Source organism: Melopsittacus undulatus, chromosome 12 (assembly GCF_012275295.1).
Source record: "Melopsittacus undulatus isolate bMelUnd1 chromosome 12, bMelUnd1.mat.Z, whole genome shotgun sequence".
In the NCBI taxonomy this organism is placed as follows: Eukaryota; Metazoa; Chordata; class Aves; order Psittaciformes; family Psittaculidae; genus Melopsittacus; species Melopsittacus undulatus.
Genome location: NC_047538.1, coordinates 2,049,631 through 2,063,894, shown reverse-complemented (window position 1 = coordinate 2,063,894; position 14,264 = coordinate 2,049,631). Strand labels below are relative to the sequence as shown.

Below are 14,264 nucleotides of genomic sequence, written 5' to 3'. Positions count from 1 at the left end.
TCCTTAGAGAAGCCTTCCCATGGAGGAAATGCATCCCCTCATTCCCCAGCAAAGCACCGTGAGAGGAACGTGCTTTGCACCAAACATGTGTTTTTTCTGAGCAGGGCTGGTGAAGATGAGGAGTATTTGAGCTCCCAAGCAAAACTTACCTCTTGTTTTCTGCCTTTCCTCAGCTCTCTGCCCACCAGGAGCAGGGTTAATTCCCAGGGCATGAGCATCTCAGCCCTCCTGCAGTTACTGTGAGCTGGTTTCTGATCCCTTGCTTCTCCCAAAAGACTCCCAGGAGCAGCCCAGTTCTCTGTTAATCTGGAGCCACTGGGATGAGCGTCCACCCCACTGTGGAGTCAACAGATCCCTTGCTCTGGATTTAGGAGCAAGCACATGGCATTGACGCAGCCCTTCATCCCCTTGGCTTGCAGGGAAGGAAAAGGGGATGAAATGGGTGAGCCCATTTTGGAGCCTGATGCTGCTCTCACGGGAGCTCTTGTTTCTCCAGCCCCAAGCTGTGCTGTACATGCTGTCTCTGCCCACTGCTGGGGCTGGCTCAGCATCGGAGGATGCTCCAGGTGGTCCATGCTGGGACATGAAGGGACATCCTTAAACCTGCTGCCTGGGACACAAGGAGCTGCTGCCCTCACCTCCCAGTTCTCTCTCTGTGCCAACTGGAGCTAAGTGCCCAGCCCCAGCAGCATTGCACCCTGCCTGGTGGCCCCAGGACAGGCTTTCCCGCAGGATCCATCCAGTGGCAGCTCCACGGATCAAGTGCCTATGGAGGGAATCGCACACCGTGGCTGCAATGCCCATGGAGCCTGTCAGAAACCTGTTGCCTTTCACTCCCTCCCTTGGCATGTAGCAGCCTCGTGGTGCTTCAACAGGTTTATGTTTCGTGTCTTGTCTGTCTGTGGAGGGCAAGTGGTACCCAGGACCGTGAGCATCCCTCTGGTCCCTGCTGTCGGGGTCCCCTCTCCGGGGTTGTGTTCTCTGTTGTTGCTCAGAAGTGTTGTTGCTGTCCCAGTAAATCACAGCTGCTTCACTGCCCAGTGTGAGTCCTTTGTTGTGGGGTGGGTTTCCTGGGGCCCCCTCTTCCATTGGAGCACCCCAGATGGCTGGAGCACTGTGTGATTCCCCCCAGAGCCCCCATCCTGACTTAGTGCATGAGTTAAGGGCTGCATTTCAGAGAGGAAGAAGCTTCCTTCTGTTTCTGAGAGTATTTTCCTTACCTGAGGGTGCTGAGGCTCTGACACAGGGTGCCCAGAGAAGCTGTGGCTGCCCCATCCCTGGCAGTGTTGAAGACCAGGTTGGACACAGGGGCTTGGAGCAGCTGCTCCAGTGGAAGGGGTCCCTGCCTGTGGCAGGGGTTGGAGCTGGAGGAGCTTTAAGGTCCCTTCCAACCCGAACCAGTTTGGGATTCTATGATAAAACAGCCCTTGTGTTTTCCAACCCAAAGCAGGAGGTAGGAGCTATCACCCCTTACTTTACTGTTGGTGAGCAAGGACCCACTCTGATGCCCTCCTGCTTTTGATGACCTGTGTATATGTATATGTATATATATCTATATCTATATATCTAAAAAGCAGTTATGGCCCAATTTGCCCTCTTTGGACCAGAGCAGAAAGACCAGCAGTTTCCATCTCTTGATTCATCAGTTTGCCTGTGGTTGGCTAATTAGACCAGTAATGGGAGCAGAGCTGGCTGGTAGGATAGGCTGGGAACTGCCACCTTCTCTTGAGACAGAAGAGGTCTCCCCAGGAGCGGGGTGGGTATCTCCAGCCACAGCATCTCCAGAAGATCCCATCAGCATTCCCCTTTGCATCCATGGGGATTTTTGCCCCCTTAAGTCATCATCTTAAGGCAGGAAGCTCTGATGCTGTTGCCAGGGTGACTGCAAGTGCCTTATTAAGAGAAATTAGTTTGGATGCAGCTTAATAAATGAGCCCCTTTGCTCTGTGTACATAAATATTTGCACACAGTGTCTGTACGAGAAGGGGGAGACTTCCCAGCCCTGGGCACCATCAGCCTGGCATCCACATCCGGGGGGTCTGGGGAGAGAAACGACCACATTGGAGCAGCCCTGATGCAGAACTGCACCCAGTGTGGGTGCTGGGGGTGTTATGGTGGTTGGTGGGACCTCGCAGAGACCCCTCTGCCCTGCCACCAGCCATGTTCTGCTGCCAAACACCCGCAGGAGCTCATTAGGCTGCAGCCGAAGGAGCTTTTCCTCGCTTTGAAGGGTTATGAAACCTGCAGAAGAGGGGGAGGATGGGAGAGCTTAAAAAAGAGCCGTCGTGTCCCCCCCCTCCGCCCCACAACCCAGCCATCGCCTGCTGAAAAGGGCTGGCAACGTGTCGGCACCACTCAAGCACAGATTGCGGCTCGGCCCCCGTCCGCCCGCCGCCGACAGCGAGAACTTTGATGGAAAAGGAGCTTTTCAACAGCTTCTGCTGTGCTTTGTGTGTGTGTTCCCCCCATTGCTGCCAAGGGGAGCGGAGGGGTAGAGGCCACACTGCAGCCGCAGTGCCCTATGAGCATCCGCAGAGTGGTCCAGGGATGCTCTGGATGTTCTTTGCTCTGCATCTCTCTAAATCAATGTGAGGTGTGATGCTGCGGAGGGGGTCAGCAGCCACCCAGACAAGTCCTCACCCCCAAGATGTGGCCCAGGGAGCGGTGTGGGGGTTGTTTTATCTTAACTATGGAATTGTTTTTCTTTGGGGATGGTTTTCCCTTTGCTTTTCCCCATCTCGGGGCCCAGGCACATCAGTGGGGGATGCAGCCGGTTGGTGCCGTAGGCTTCATCGCTCCCGAAATAGAGCTCAGGGGCAGCTTTTGGGTGTCGGAGGCATCTGAGCGAAGTCATGTGGATGTTATGCAAGACTTGATGATAGGTTGTAAACAGCTATTAAAGTGATTGACAGGCCCAGGACCAAGTTTTGAAGGGGGGGAAAAAGAAGGGGAAAGATGAGTAATAATGATTAAAATAATTAGCAAATCGAGACGTCTCATAAATTAGGGGAAAGCTTTGTGAGGACAGGGGAAGGTGCGGTGAAGGAGTCGTGTTCGTGCTCCCCTGAACACAGGTGGATGGATGGGAGGGATGCTGGGGCAGATCCTGAGCACATCAAGTTGGGAAAAGGGGTTTCTTTCCCAAGCCTCTGGTTCTGGGAGGGTTTCACATCCCCAGAACCAGCCCAAAAGCTGAAATGGGGCAGATCTGGGTTCATTGTGCACCACTGGGTCCCGACACCCCCAAACCCCAGGGGTTGAGCATCCTGATGGGAGCAGCCTGAGTTAATTAGGAAGAAACAAGCAGCTTATGGGAAAGACAGCTTCTATTTATATATAAATACTTCAGTAATCAGCAGCGAAGGGCAAGGGAAATCCAATAGAAATATGTGGCTGTTTAAGAAGCTTTCTGAGCAGAAAAGTTACACAATCGGGTGTTCTGGCCCCGCTCTATCCCTGAGCCCCAGAAACAGAGGGAGAATAGGGTGAGCCCAAGGAAGAAAGGGTTTCCAGATGTTCCTACCTATGAGACAAGGGGAAACGAGGAGCCCCAGCAGCTCCTATTGCTGCAGCTCGCTTTGACCCCAAGCTCCCAAGCTCCAGCTCAGCGAGCTCCTCTCCTCCAACCCCGCTAACGTGGAGACAGAGACACACACATGGATTTCATGGATAAAAATACGCCTGTAGCTTTGCCACGGCTGCTGTCAGTGGGTGCTGACATGGTGCAGAAATAGCTGCCTTCACCACCTCCCTCCGCTCGGCTTCACCCTGCGCCTCCCGACATCAAAACAGAGGCTTCAGTGGGGCTTTAGGGGAGCCCCACACATACACTTTGCTGAGCATCACCCTAATGATGTGCTTTAGGTGCAAGCAGCCTGCCCAGTGCTCACTTTGGGGCTGGGAGCTCTTTAAGAACCTGGGTTTGGACCCTTTTTGGGTTGTTTTTTCACACCCAGCACAGCCACAATGGGTTTCTGTGATTTATCTATCCTAAAGGTAACATAAGACCCAAGAGAAGCTGTGAAAGGGCTTCAGAGGAGGAATGGGGCATGTGTAAGGCTCTGGGGAGCCTGACCCTGCAAGTGAGTGGTGGTTGCCCTTGTCCCAGGGCTCTGCTGTCCCTGTGCTGCCATTCCCCAGCCCACACAAGGACAGACAATGGAAACCAGTCCCCTGGTGCTGCGAGGGGCTGGCATCCCTGCCCAAGCACCTCTAAAGTCCCCTTTGCTGGTGCAGTTTGTGCTGGGATGAGATGCAGCTGTGAGCAGGAGTCCTGCAAGTGCTCATCCCCTCCATGTGCAGCCCCTCAGGAGGCTGCTTTAATTGCTGGAATCGTTGAATCTCCTGAACACACACTGGAGATGCTCAGGAATGAGCCTCCCCTCCTGCCCTGCACAGGGAATTAGGGCTTTGCTGTTGTTAACCCTTCCTGTGCATGAGGCAGCAAAGAGAGGGATGTGAACAGCATGATGAGGTGAGGTGGGTTTAGGGTGGGAAGGCAGTGGGATAAAACCACCCTGGAAGGTGGGATGAGCCGGCTGTGGGGTGTAAGCTCCCTGGAGAAGGTGCTCTGCTTGGGGCTGTGGGTCCTTGCAGCCCTTTCTTGCCATGTGCTGGTGCAAGGCAGGGAGAGGAGTCAATGCCAAAGCACTATGTAAGGTACAAGCAATGGATATTGGGGGTGGCCAAATGCATCCCTGTTTGCTGATGTGGTGCTTGTCTAATGGTGGAGCTGGTTCCTTCTGGAGTGAGGACTGGAGCTGAAGGCTGATACTTGCCCATGTGCCCTCCTCGACAGAGGGAGCAAATGATGCTGGTCCCAGCCTGCCCAAGCCCTGCAAAGTGGCTCCTGTCCTGTTTGGTTCAAAGCCTTCAGAAAATGGTCTTCCCCTGAGGATACCCCCACTCATCCCAGACTGGTTTGGGTTGAAGGGACCTTAAAGTTCCTCCAGCTCCAACCCCTGCCACAGGCAGGGACCCCTTCCACTGGAGCAGCTGCTCCAAGCCCCTGTGTCCAACCTGGCCTTGAACACTGCCAGGGATGGGGCAGCCACAGCTTCTCTGGGCACCCTGTGCCAGCGCCTCAGCACCCTCACAGGGAACAGCTTCTGCCTAAGAGCTCATCTCAGTCTCCCCTTGGGCAGGTTCAAGCCATTCCCCTTGGCCTGTCCCTACAGGCCCTTGTCCCAAGCCCCTCTCCAGCTTTCCTGCAGCCCCTTCAGGCACTGGAGCTGCTCTCAGGTCTCCCCTTCAGGAGCCTGCTCTTGTCCAGGCTGCCCCAGCCCAGCTCTCTCAGCCTGGCTCCAGAGCAGAGCTGCTCCAGCCCTCACAGCATGCCATCCCATCCCAACCCATCCCAGGGCTGTTATGTGGATGCAGGCAAGTGCTGGATGCTGCAGGGTCGGTGTGAGCTGCTGCTGGCTTTGGGGTTTTGGCCATCTTTCTCCTGGGGTCAAGTTCCCCCTTTTCTGGGTCTCTCCATCAAGGACAGTGAAGGGAAGGGGTTGGTCCTGCAGCCAGGGGTCATCCCCACATTAGGGATGGCTCCAGCAGCACCATGTCCCCAGCAGAAGACAGGCTCAGGCCATGGGTCCTACCCCACAGCACAGCTTTGGATGTGGTCCCTGTGCATTTCTCCTCTCTTCCTGGGGCTGCACATGCTGTGTGTGGCTTATGCAAGCACCAGGAGCCTTGTGTAACAGTGCTGCAGGCGTTGGGCATGGCCACAGGGGTGGGTGGCTGCGGGGGTCTGCAGCATCTGTGTGCACAGGAGCATCCATGCACCCACCTGGGCCTCTCCCTCCTGTCTGTACCCTCCCTGCATTCAGTCCTGGTGCTCAGGGCTGTAGGATGGATGCTCTGGGGTCTTGTAGCTGTTTGCTCCTGGTACACAGGTTAAACTGGGATACCACCAGACACAGGCACATACACCCCAAATGGGCGATGGGGATCTGTGCTGATTGTATTCACTTGCAGGGCCTAAGGGATGGGGGCAGCTCCCCAGGCTCTCTGATGGATCTGGCCTGGGGGGGGGGGGTCACAGCCCCATCAGCCTGGCCTCAACCTCCCCTCATAGTCTCTTCTATTGCACCAAGGTGCAAAGTGAGATTTTGTTACTATCCCCCTTGTTTTGATGTGCTGGGTGTCCTTTGAGCTCGCCCCTGCCTTCCCAGCACCCTCGGCCAATTTGGGACTGAACCTGTTGCTATGGAAACCAATTGAGGATGCTGAGGATGTTGCTGGGGACTCATCCCACTCCCGGCACAGGGTGATTAGCTTCTGCCTTTCCTTAACCTGTGTTATGGGGATGGTGTGTTAACCTGGGCATTAACCCTGTTGGGAGGTTAAGCCCTGTGGGTGGTTACACCCAGCGCACAGCCCAGCTTTGCACCATGCTGGATCTCGCACATCACTCAACCAAGCATGCAGCACGTTTGCTGTAAGGGTTTTCTGCCATTGGATTTGTCCAGGTTAGGTGAAGATAAACCCAGAGCAGCTTTCCAAAGGCAGCACCTCCAAAACAAGACCTGTCTGTTGCTGGTTTCCATCCCACTGGGGATCATGGGGCTTGGAAAGGGCTGGCACTGAATCACACCCAGCTGGGAGCTGAGCTTCACCCAGCTCCCCTCATCACAGTGTGGGTGCCCTGGGGTTGAGCCTTCACACCCTGGGCAGGGTCTCAGCTCTGTATCTGCTTCCTCTGGCCTTGACCCAGGGAATTAGCAGGTGCTTCAGGTTTAAAAGATGCTAAGCTGAGGGAATGCTAATCAATTGGAGCTAGGTGGCAAATCCAAAGTGCTTGCATGCAGTGGCATCAGCAACAACCTCCTGTATGTATGTGTATATTTGTATGTGTGTGTATATATGTGAGTATATCTGTATGTGTGTATATCTACATATGTGTGTGTATATATGTGTGTGTATATGTGTATGTGTGTGTGTATATCTATATATGTGTGTGTATACCTGTATGTGTGTGTATATCTATCTGTATGTGTATGTATATATCTGTATATATGTATGTATCAGTGTGTGTGTGTGAGCCCCCTCCATCAATGCCCATCTCCAAGAGCCCCTCAAGCACAAGGTGCTGCCGTGTCTGACCCCATCCCTGCGGGCGGTTGTGGCCGCTGGGGGCTGAGCCCCTCCGCGTGCCTGTGAGTCACATAGTTTGTGTTTGTGCCGCTCTGGAGCAGAGCCGGGAGCTGCGGGGGGGGCAGACACCGGCTGCGGGCCCGGGGCTGACTCAGCCCCATCCCCACACCCGCCCCGTGACTCACCGCGGGGGGGGCAGTGCCTGCCCGGGGCGCTCTCCCCGTGCTTTGGTCTCATTCCCTTACCCCGGGATGGGGGTGATGCTCCGGGGGCACCAGGGGATGCTTCCCTCTTGCCCCCATCACAGCAACCCCACGGGGAAGAGCGCGAGGGGTGGGAAGATGCTGAGAGCCACTGGGAGGGATGAGGTGGGCGAAGCAAAGGGCTGGTGCAGGTGCTGTCTCTGCAGACATATGGCATCAATAATAGCCTTGCCTCAGCGTGGAGGGAGCCCTAATTCCTCTGGTTCCTTCGAATCCCTCATGCTCCATCATGGGCTCTTTGTCAGGGACTGTAGCAACAGGACAAGGGGTGATGGGTTCAGACTGAAACAGGGGAAGTTCAGGTTGGAGATAAGGCAGAAGCTGTTCCCTGTGAGGGTGCTGAGGCGCTGGCACAGGGTGCCCAGAGAAGCTGTGGCTGCCCCATCCCTGGCAGTGTTCAAGGCCAGGTTGGACACAGGGGCTTGGAGCAGCTGCTCCAGTGGAAGGGGTCCCTGCCTGTGGCAGGGGTTGGAACTGGATGAGCTTTAAGATCCCTTCAAACCCAAACCGTTCTGTGGCTCTGTAAGGCTGGGAACAGGCGCAGCCCCAAGAAAGCAGCAGCAATGCTCCTTTATCCACCAATGGCATGAGAACACTCCTGGGTTGCACAAATGAGAGGCTGCTCAAGCATCCCCCCCCCCCCCCCCCCCCCCAGACCTTTCCTGTTTCACTGGGGGGCACTGGGCAGCGCTGCAGGGGCTGGTGCTTTGCTGAGGTTTGGGTTTGATTTGAGCAGCTGCTGCTGCATTCAGCTCCCAGTGCAACTTTCCTCCTGGTTTGGGTGAGGTGTCTCCCACTTGTTCTCATAACGCAACAGTTTGACACCTTGAGCAACGTAGGAATGGAGACGTCTGATGCTCTGCTTCATTCTCATTAGTGGGAGCAGCTGTTTAGAATATCCTTGGAATCTTAACTCCAGGCAAAAAGAAGGAGCTTGGAGACGCACCAGCTCTGCTTCCCGCCTCCCAGGGGGAAGGGTTTGGGATTAGCTTCAGGATATTCCCAAGGTGTGAAATGTCGCATCCTGGAAGCAGTTTCCTGACCCCTCTATTTAGCCCTGGTGAGCCCATGTGTGGTCCAGGAGGGAAGCTGGGCATGGGGAAGCATTTCCCATCCTCTGGAGGTATTCTGCTTGGTGGAGATGCCTGGGAATCCTGTTAGTGCTTATCACAGGCCTGGGCAACTGAGTGGCTGGACCAGATTTGGTGTGAGAAAGGTGCTTTCCCCATCTCCCATGGGGTGCTGTGTGGGGTGCCCCTGGGGGACCAATGGAGCTTGGGAATGAGCTCTTTTGTACCCTTTTCCCCCCCAAATCTGTTGCCTCTGATTGTTATTTCCCCTCCCACTCCCCCAGTTTTAGCCCTTTGGGAGCTAATGTCGGTGTCCGAATATCCCACAGGGATAACAGGCGGGATCACAGAGCCTCAGTGGCCTCTAGTGGCTGTGGGACAAAGAGCCCAGGCATGAGGGACCTGCAGCCCCCCAAGCCCCCCAGACAAGCAGCAATTTGGTCCACACCATCAGAAGCCCCTTTCCCAGGGCAATACCCAAAGGTACAGGGGATTTAGGCAAAGAAAGGGCCCCATTTGGTGGAGGAGCTCCCAGCAGGAGGGTGCTGCACCCCAAATCCCCCTGGGCCAAGCAGGGTGCAGAGCATGGGGTTGGTTTTTCCTCATTCTTATGTTGAAATGTGGGAGGAAAACCAGAGGTTTTCTGCAGGGCAGAATTCCTTTCATGTTTTATCCATTCCTGTTTTGCTAAAGCAGGTTTTCTGTTGGTATAAAACATGAGCCCCATGTGGTTGAAAATGGTCTTGAAGAACCAAAAAGGGTTTGATACCATTAAACCGACCAGTTTTGTGTCTCCCCCACTAAGGGTCACTAAACCTGCCCTACTGTGAGCGACTGTGATTTTCCCGTAAGGATAAGAGTGAGGAAAACTGTCCCCATTTTATTCCCCAAAGCCACAGCATTTGGGAGCAGGATGGAGCATCCCTGCCCTCGGCACACTGCTCCCCGTCCCACGCCGTCCCTCCTGGCTCCCCCCACAACAAATAAATCCCTTTGCAGGGGAGTGTTGGCCTAGTTTAACATGCCCTAGTTCTGGTGGGAAAGAAGGAAACAGAAAAGAGACTATTTATTTTGGGCAGTTGCTCCATGGGCATCCTTTTGAGGGGGAAGAGTCTGGGGGGCTTTGCCCATTGCAACCCCCCTGCCCTCGATCTTTGGGGTGGGTTTGTGCTTGTGGGTTATTGCAAACTGCTCTGGAGAGGTGGGAAATGACCCAAAATGAGCATCCATTGATTGCCCTGAGCCCCCCGTCGCTGGTATCACCTCTTGGGAGTTCATGCAATGGAAAGGGCTGATGCTGCAATTGATGTGAGGGCTTCAAGCCTATGGAAATCAGTGGCTTTAGAGATGGATAAAAATACCCCCCCCATTTCTTGGGTATGAGGGGCCTGCGGTGCAGGGGCAGCAAGTGCTTCATCACCTTCCCCCAGTGCCAGAATCCCTGCAGAAAGGGGATTAAAGGGCATGTTTGGGTAAGGGAGTAGGATTTTGCAAGTGCTCCGAGTGCCACCTGGCCCTCTGCACCTCGCTTGTCCCTTGGCATCCTGCTCCTGCCATAGGTGCCAAGTTCCACTTGGTGAATAACCCTGCAAACACCTCATCCATTGTGGCTTTTGGGGGGTTTATTTTTACTCCTTTTTATTTTCTGCCCACCACTGCCAAAACAAGCAGCCCATATGGGCCGGGGCTGGGTGGGTTTTTTTGGCTGTTTCCATAGGGATTTGATGCTGGAGCTGCTGGTGCTGGCTCCCCAGGGGGGGATTCTTTTCCTCTGATCCCTGTAACCAGAGCCTGGTCCCGGCATCTCCCAGCCAAGGTCACCGGGGAGACCGCAGGCAGCGTTGGGCCATCTGTTAAATAATGTATGTAATAAACTCCTGCCCCGTGGCCAGCTTAATCCTTAAATCCTCCTTCAGAATATCATCTCCCAGGGATGCACGGCTGGGGGATCCCCAGCTCAGCTCTTGGGAACATCTTCCCCCCATAGCCCATCCTGCATCCCTCTTTCCTCATCCCTCCATCCCGCATCCTCCCTGTAAGTGAGCTCGCCGCACACCCGGCTCTCCTGCTCCATTATTTATGTGTCATGCATGAAAGATGCATATAAAAGAGCAGTTTATAACACACCATAATCTCCTCTTCTTTCAGCCTTCCTCCCCCCTTGGGCTTTCTCCGGTTCAGCCTTGGTTGCTCCTGAGTGTCAAGGTGGCTTTTGAGGGCTCCTGTGGCCATGCATGGGCCCCATCCCTGGAGCATGTGGGTTTCAGTGTTCAGAGGGGTGTTTGCTGCATGGTGACTGTGCAATTGGGTCTGACAGACCCAGAGATGAAGTTTTCATGCAAAATAGAGGCTTTTTGGTAAATTTAATTAACCAGTGCCTGCATCCAGCCCATGGTTGTGTCTTATGAGCTGGCCTCTGTGGATGCAGGATGCTCTGCTCCTCCATGGGCTTCGTTTCCTCTTCCCAAAGCCCTGGGCTCGCACTTGGATGCTGGCTGGGGGAAAACCCATCAGACTTGGCAGGGGGAAATATCCCTCCATGGCCTAACTCATGCTTTGGAGGGCCATTGGGCCACCAGCCCTGAAGCCAAAGGGGCTGGTGGTGGCCACTGTGTTCAAGCCACACTGAACCCACTGGGGGGGACCGGGGGAATGAAAATAATTAAGGATTTATAATATATTATTGTAGTTTTATATCTATATATAGTTATATTATTTCCTTTGGGATAATCCACATACCCAGGACCCATTTCCCCCGACATGGTTGTGTTTTCACCCCCTTGTGCAGAAATCTGCTCGTGCAGGTAGTACAGGCAGAGCCATAATGGCTTTTATGAGCCCAGGCAGTGACTACTAGTGGTGTTTGAAGGGGACCAGCTGGGATTTGGGTTTTGGTAAGAAGGGAGGGGGACAGACAGACAATCCCAGAATGAAAATCCCCATTTCCCACAGCTTTCTCAGTAGGGAAGGGGATGATGCCTTCCTGCATCCCCAGCATCCCCTTCTGGGACCTCGTATTGAATTTCCCCATGAATCTGAGCCCCCGATGCATTCTCTCATCAAACAAACTAAAGAATCCCATAGGTAAATATTAATTATAACTAATTATTAGGGGCACAGCATGACCCTGATCCCAAGGGGCCCGAGCTGGAGCTTTCCTTATTATTTGGTGTGTTATTTGGGTGTCGGGGGCTCGCGGCGCTGGGTGGGAAATCACGGCAGAGCCACAGGGATTATTATTACTATTATATATATATATTTTACCATTTTTGTTTCATTTTCCTCTTTATTTGGACATCGCAGAAATAGCCCTGTGGAGTGAAGTGCAACATACACAATATCTCAGAGAAGGAGGAAAGAAAACCTTGCCCGGAGGTCGGTCGCTCAGTCGCAAACAGAAACAAGGAACAAGCCCTCACCAAGAGGCTTTTTTTGCTGTTTTACCTCTTTTTTTTCTATATGCACATCATGCAAAATAGTTCAAAAGAAAGATTAGAAAAGAGAAGTCAAAGAAAAACCCCACGAGAGATTCGCCCAAGCCCTCGAAAGAGCAAAAGACCCCGAGTGCTGCTTGACTCGGGGAGGGAATCGCTGCCCTCCGGCATCTCCAAGTGTTTGGCACTCTTGTGATTACATCAGGTTAGTTTATCTAGATATCATTTGAATACAGTCTAGTAAAGAAACGGCCACAATAGAAGGAAAATAAACCCCAAACCGAACAAATCACCACACTACAGACTGCAGGGTAGTTAGAAAAGCCGAGCACCCCCCACCCCCCTGTACATATAAAATCTGTCCCTTTGCTCACAGCAACCAAGAAATACAAGCTTTAAAAAATAGCCAGCGCTTCTTCCTCTAGGCCCTTCCTTTATAAAAGTTTGGGGGTTTCCCCCCCGAGAACCTTAAAACGTGACTAAAATGAAAGAGATATTTATATATTTTATATAGTTTTCCAACATCCAAAGACATCAACATAAAAAACAAACCAACCTCGGAAGGAAAAGGGGAGCGTGGTACATCCAAGTGCACGGATTCATTTTTGCAAGGTTAAATAATGTAAACAAGGTGCCCGCTGGGAATGCCCCTGGAAAGGGGGGAGACCCCCGGAGAGGGTCCCGCTTCCACCCCTTCCATCTTTTGCCACCCCCTTTTTCCCTTCTTACCCCCCACCCCCCCCAAGATCTCGCGTGGCGCAAGGTTCATCAGACCCAGAGGAGGAATCGCGAGTGATTCCGAGCCGCGGTGTGGCTGCCTCCGTTCATCCCTTGTGCCGCAGGTTGGGATACGGGATTTGGGGGGGGGAGGGGGGGTGTATTTTTCCCGATTCTCTCGTTTTTCCAGTGGTTTTCAGTAGTTTGGTGGCCGTGGCAGGGCAGGGCTCCTGGGGGGCAGAGGCTGCGCTGCTGTGCGACGGGGACGGCTCTCCAAGTGCTCGCTCAGCATCCGGGCGCTGCGGTCTTGGCGGGGGGGTTGGTGGTGGTTATTTTCTGCCCATAACCTGTGCCATTGTAAACCGAACCCCCCCCAGCCGCCCCCGGCTCCCCGGGTGTCCCCGGGAAGGCTTTAAACATCAGGAGGGGCTTTTTCCGAGAGGTTTTGTAGCACATCATCGATTCGATCGTCTTCAATAACCACTACAAAAGCAGAAGAAAACCCCAGCGTAACCGTGGTGAATGCTCTGCTCCCCAAGTCCAAGGTCACCCCGCGGTGATGGGCACCCTGGGGTGGGCTTTGGGGTCCCATATCCCTGGGTTCTGGGGGGTTATCTGGTGTGCTGTGTCCTGTCCCCAGGGAGGGTACCCGGTACCCAGCACAGTGCCTGGTGCCCTTCCTACACCCCGGGGATGGTCCCCAGGGCATGGTGGCTTGTCCCCGAGAAAGGTCCCTTTACCCCTATGCCCTGGGGATTGTCCCCGGGACATGATGCCCTGTCCCCTGGGAAGACCCCTGCTGCCCTACAGCCCGGGACACGCTTCCCTGTCCTTAGGAAGGTCCTTGATGCCCGACACCCCGGGGAAGATCCCTGGTGCACGGTGCCCGACACCTCACAGGGACCCCGCTGCATCGTGCCTGTCCCTGGGGACAGTCCCCGGTGTCCTGTAATCCTGCGGAAGGTCCCTGGGACACGATGCCCCGCACCCCATAGACACCCAGTGCACAGGATACCATCCCCAGGGATGCTCCCCGCTTCCCTTCATCCCGGGAAGGTCCCAGGGACGCGATGCCCCACGCGCCGCGGGTGTTCCCCATCCCCGGGGACATCCCCATCCCCTGCGAACCCGGTGCCCGCCGCACCCACCTCTCTTGCTGCGGCCGATCTGCCCCAGCTTGGGCGGCCGCTTGCCCTGCCCGCCGGCGAGGAGCCCGTCGGGGCCGCGGAGCCGAACGGGGAACGGCAGCTGCCCCACGGCCGCGTCCCCCGCCAGCTGCCCCTCGCCGTAGGGCGGCCCCTCCGACATAGGAGCGGCGGGGGGGGGGCCGCCGCCGCCGCCGCCCCCCGACAGCCTCCCGGGGCGCGGGGCCCGCGGGCCCGGGGCAGCGGCGCAGCGGGGCGCGGGGCGGCCGCCCCGTCACATCCCGGCCGGGCCCGGCGCTGCTGGCGGCTCCGCGGCTGCGGCGGCGGCTCCGGCGGCGGCAGCGATAGAGGAGCGGGGGGCGGGACCGGGCGGGACGGGGCGGGAGAGGATCGGCCCCCGGGACCGGCCCCGGCACCGCCCCCGGTGGGCGACCCCACGGGGATCCCCCGGGGCTGCCCCACCGGAGCGTCCCGCTGAGTGCCGGGAGCTCGGAGCTGCCCCACAGCATCCCCAAGGAGCACAGAGCTGCCCCACAGCAT

General features: G+C 55.4%; 1 protein-coding gene across 1 annotated transcript; it reads right to left on the bottom strand.

Annotated features, from left to right (window-relative positions):
- Positions 1-11,694: 11,694 nt before the first annotated feature.
- Positions 11,695-14,043, bottom strand: CAMK2N1 (calcium/calmodulin dependent protein kinase II inhibitor 1). The gene is made up of 2 exons (XM_034068349.1): positions 13,728-14,043; positions 11,695-13,062 (listed from the first exon to the last, which is right to left on the bottom strand). The coding sequence occupies exons 1-2, from the start codon at positions 13,885-13,887 to the stop codon at positions 12,992-12,994; spliced, it is 231 nt and encodes a 76-aa protein (XP_033924240.1). The 5' UTR covers positions 13,888-14,043; the 3' UTR covers positions 11,695-12,991.
- Between the last annotated feature and the right edge of the window lie 221 nt (positions 14,044-14,264).

Bases quoted from the DNA above. Each gene is read 5' to 3' on its own strand.
- CAMK2N1 (XM_034068349.1), bottom strand. From the start codon at position 13,887: ATGTCGGAGGGGCCGCCCTACGGCGAGGGGCAGCTGGCGGGGGACGCG. The intron at 13,063-13,727 runs GTGGGTGCGGCG...CTGCTTTTGTAG, and splicing joins GATCGGCCGCAGCAAGAGAG to TGGTTATTGAAGACGATCGA.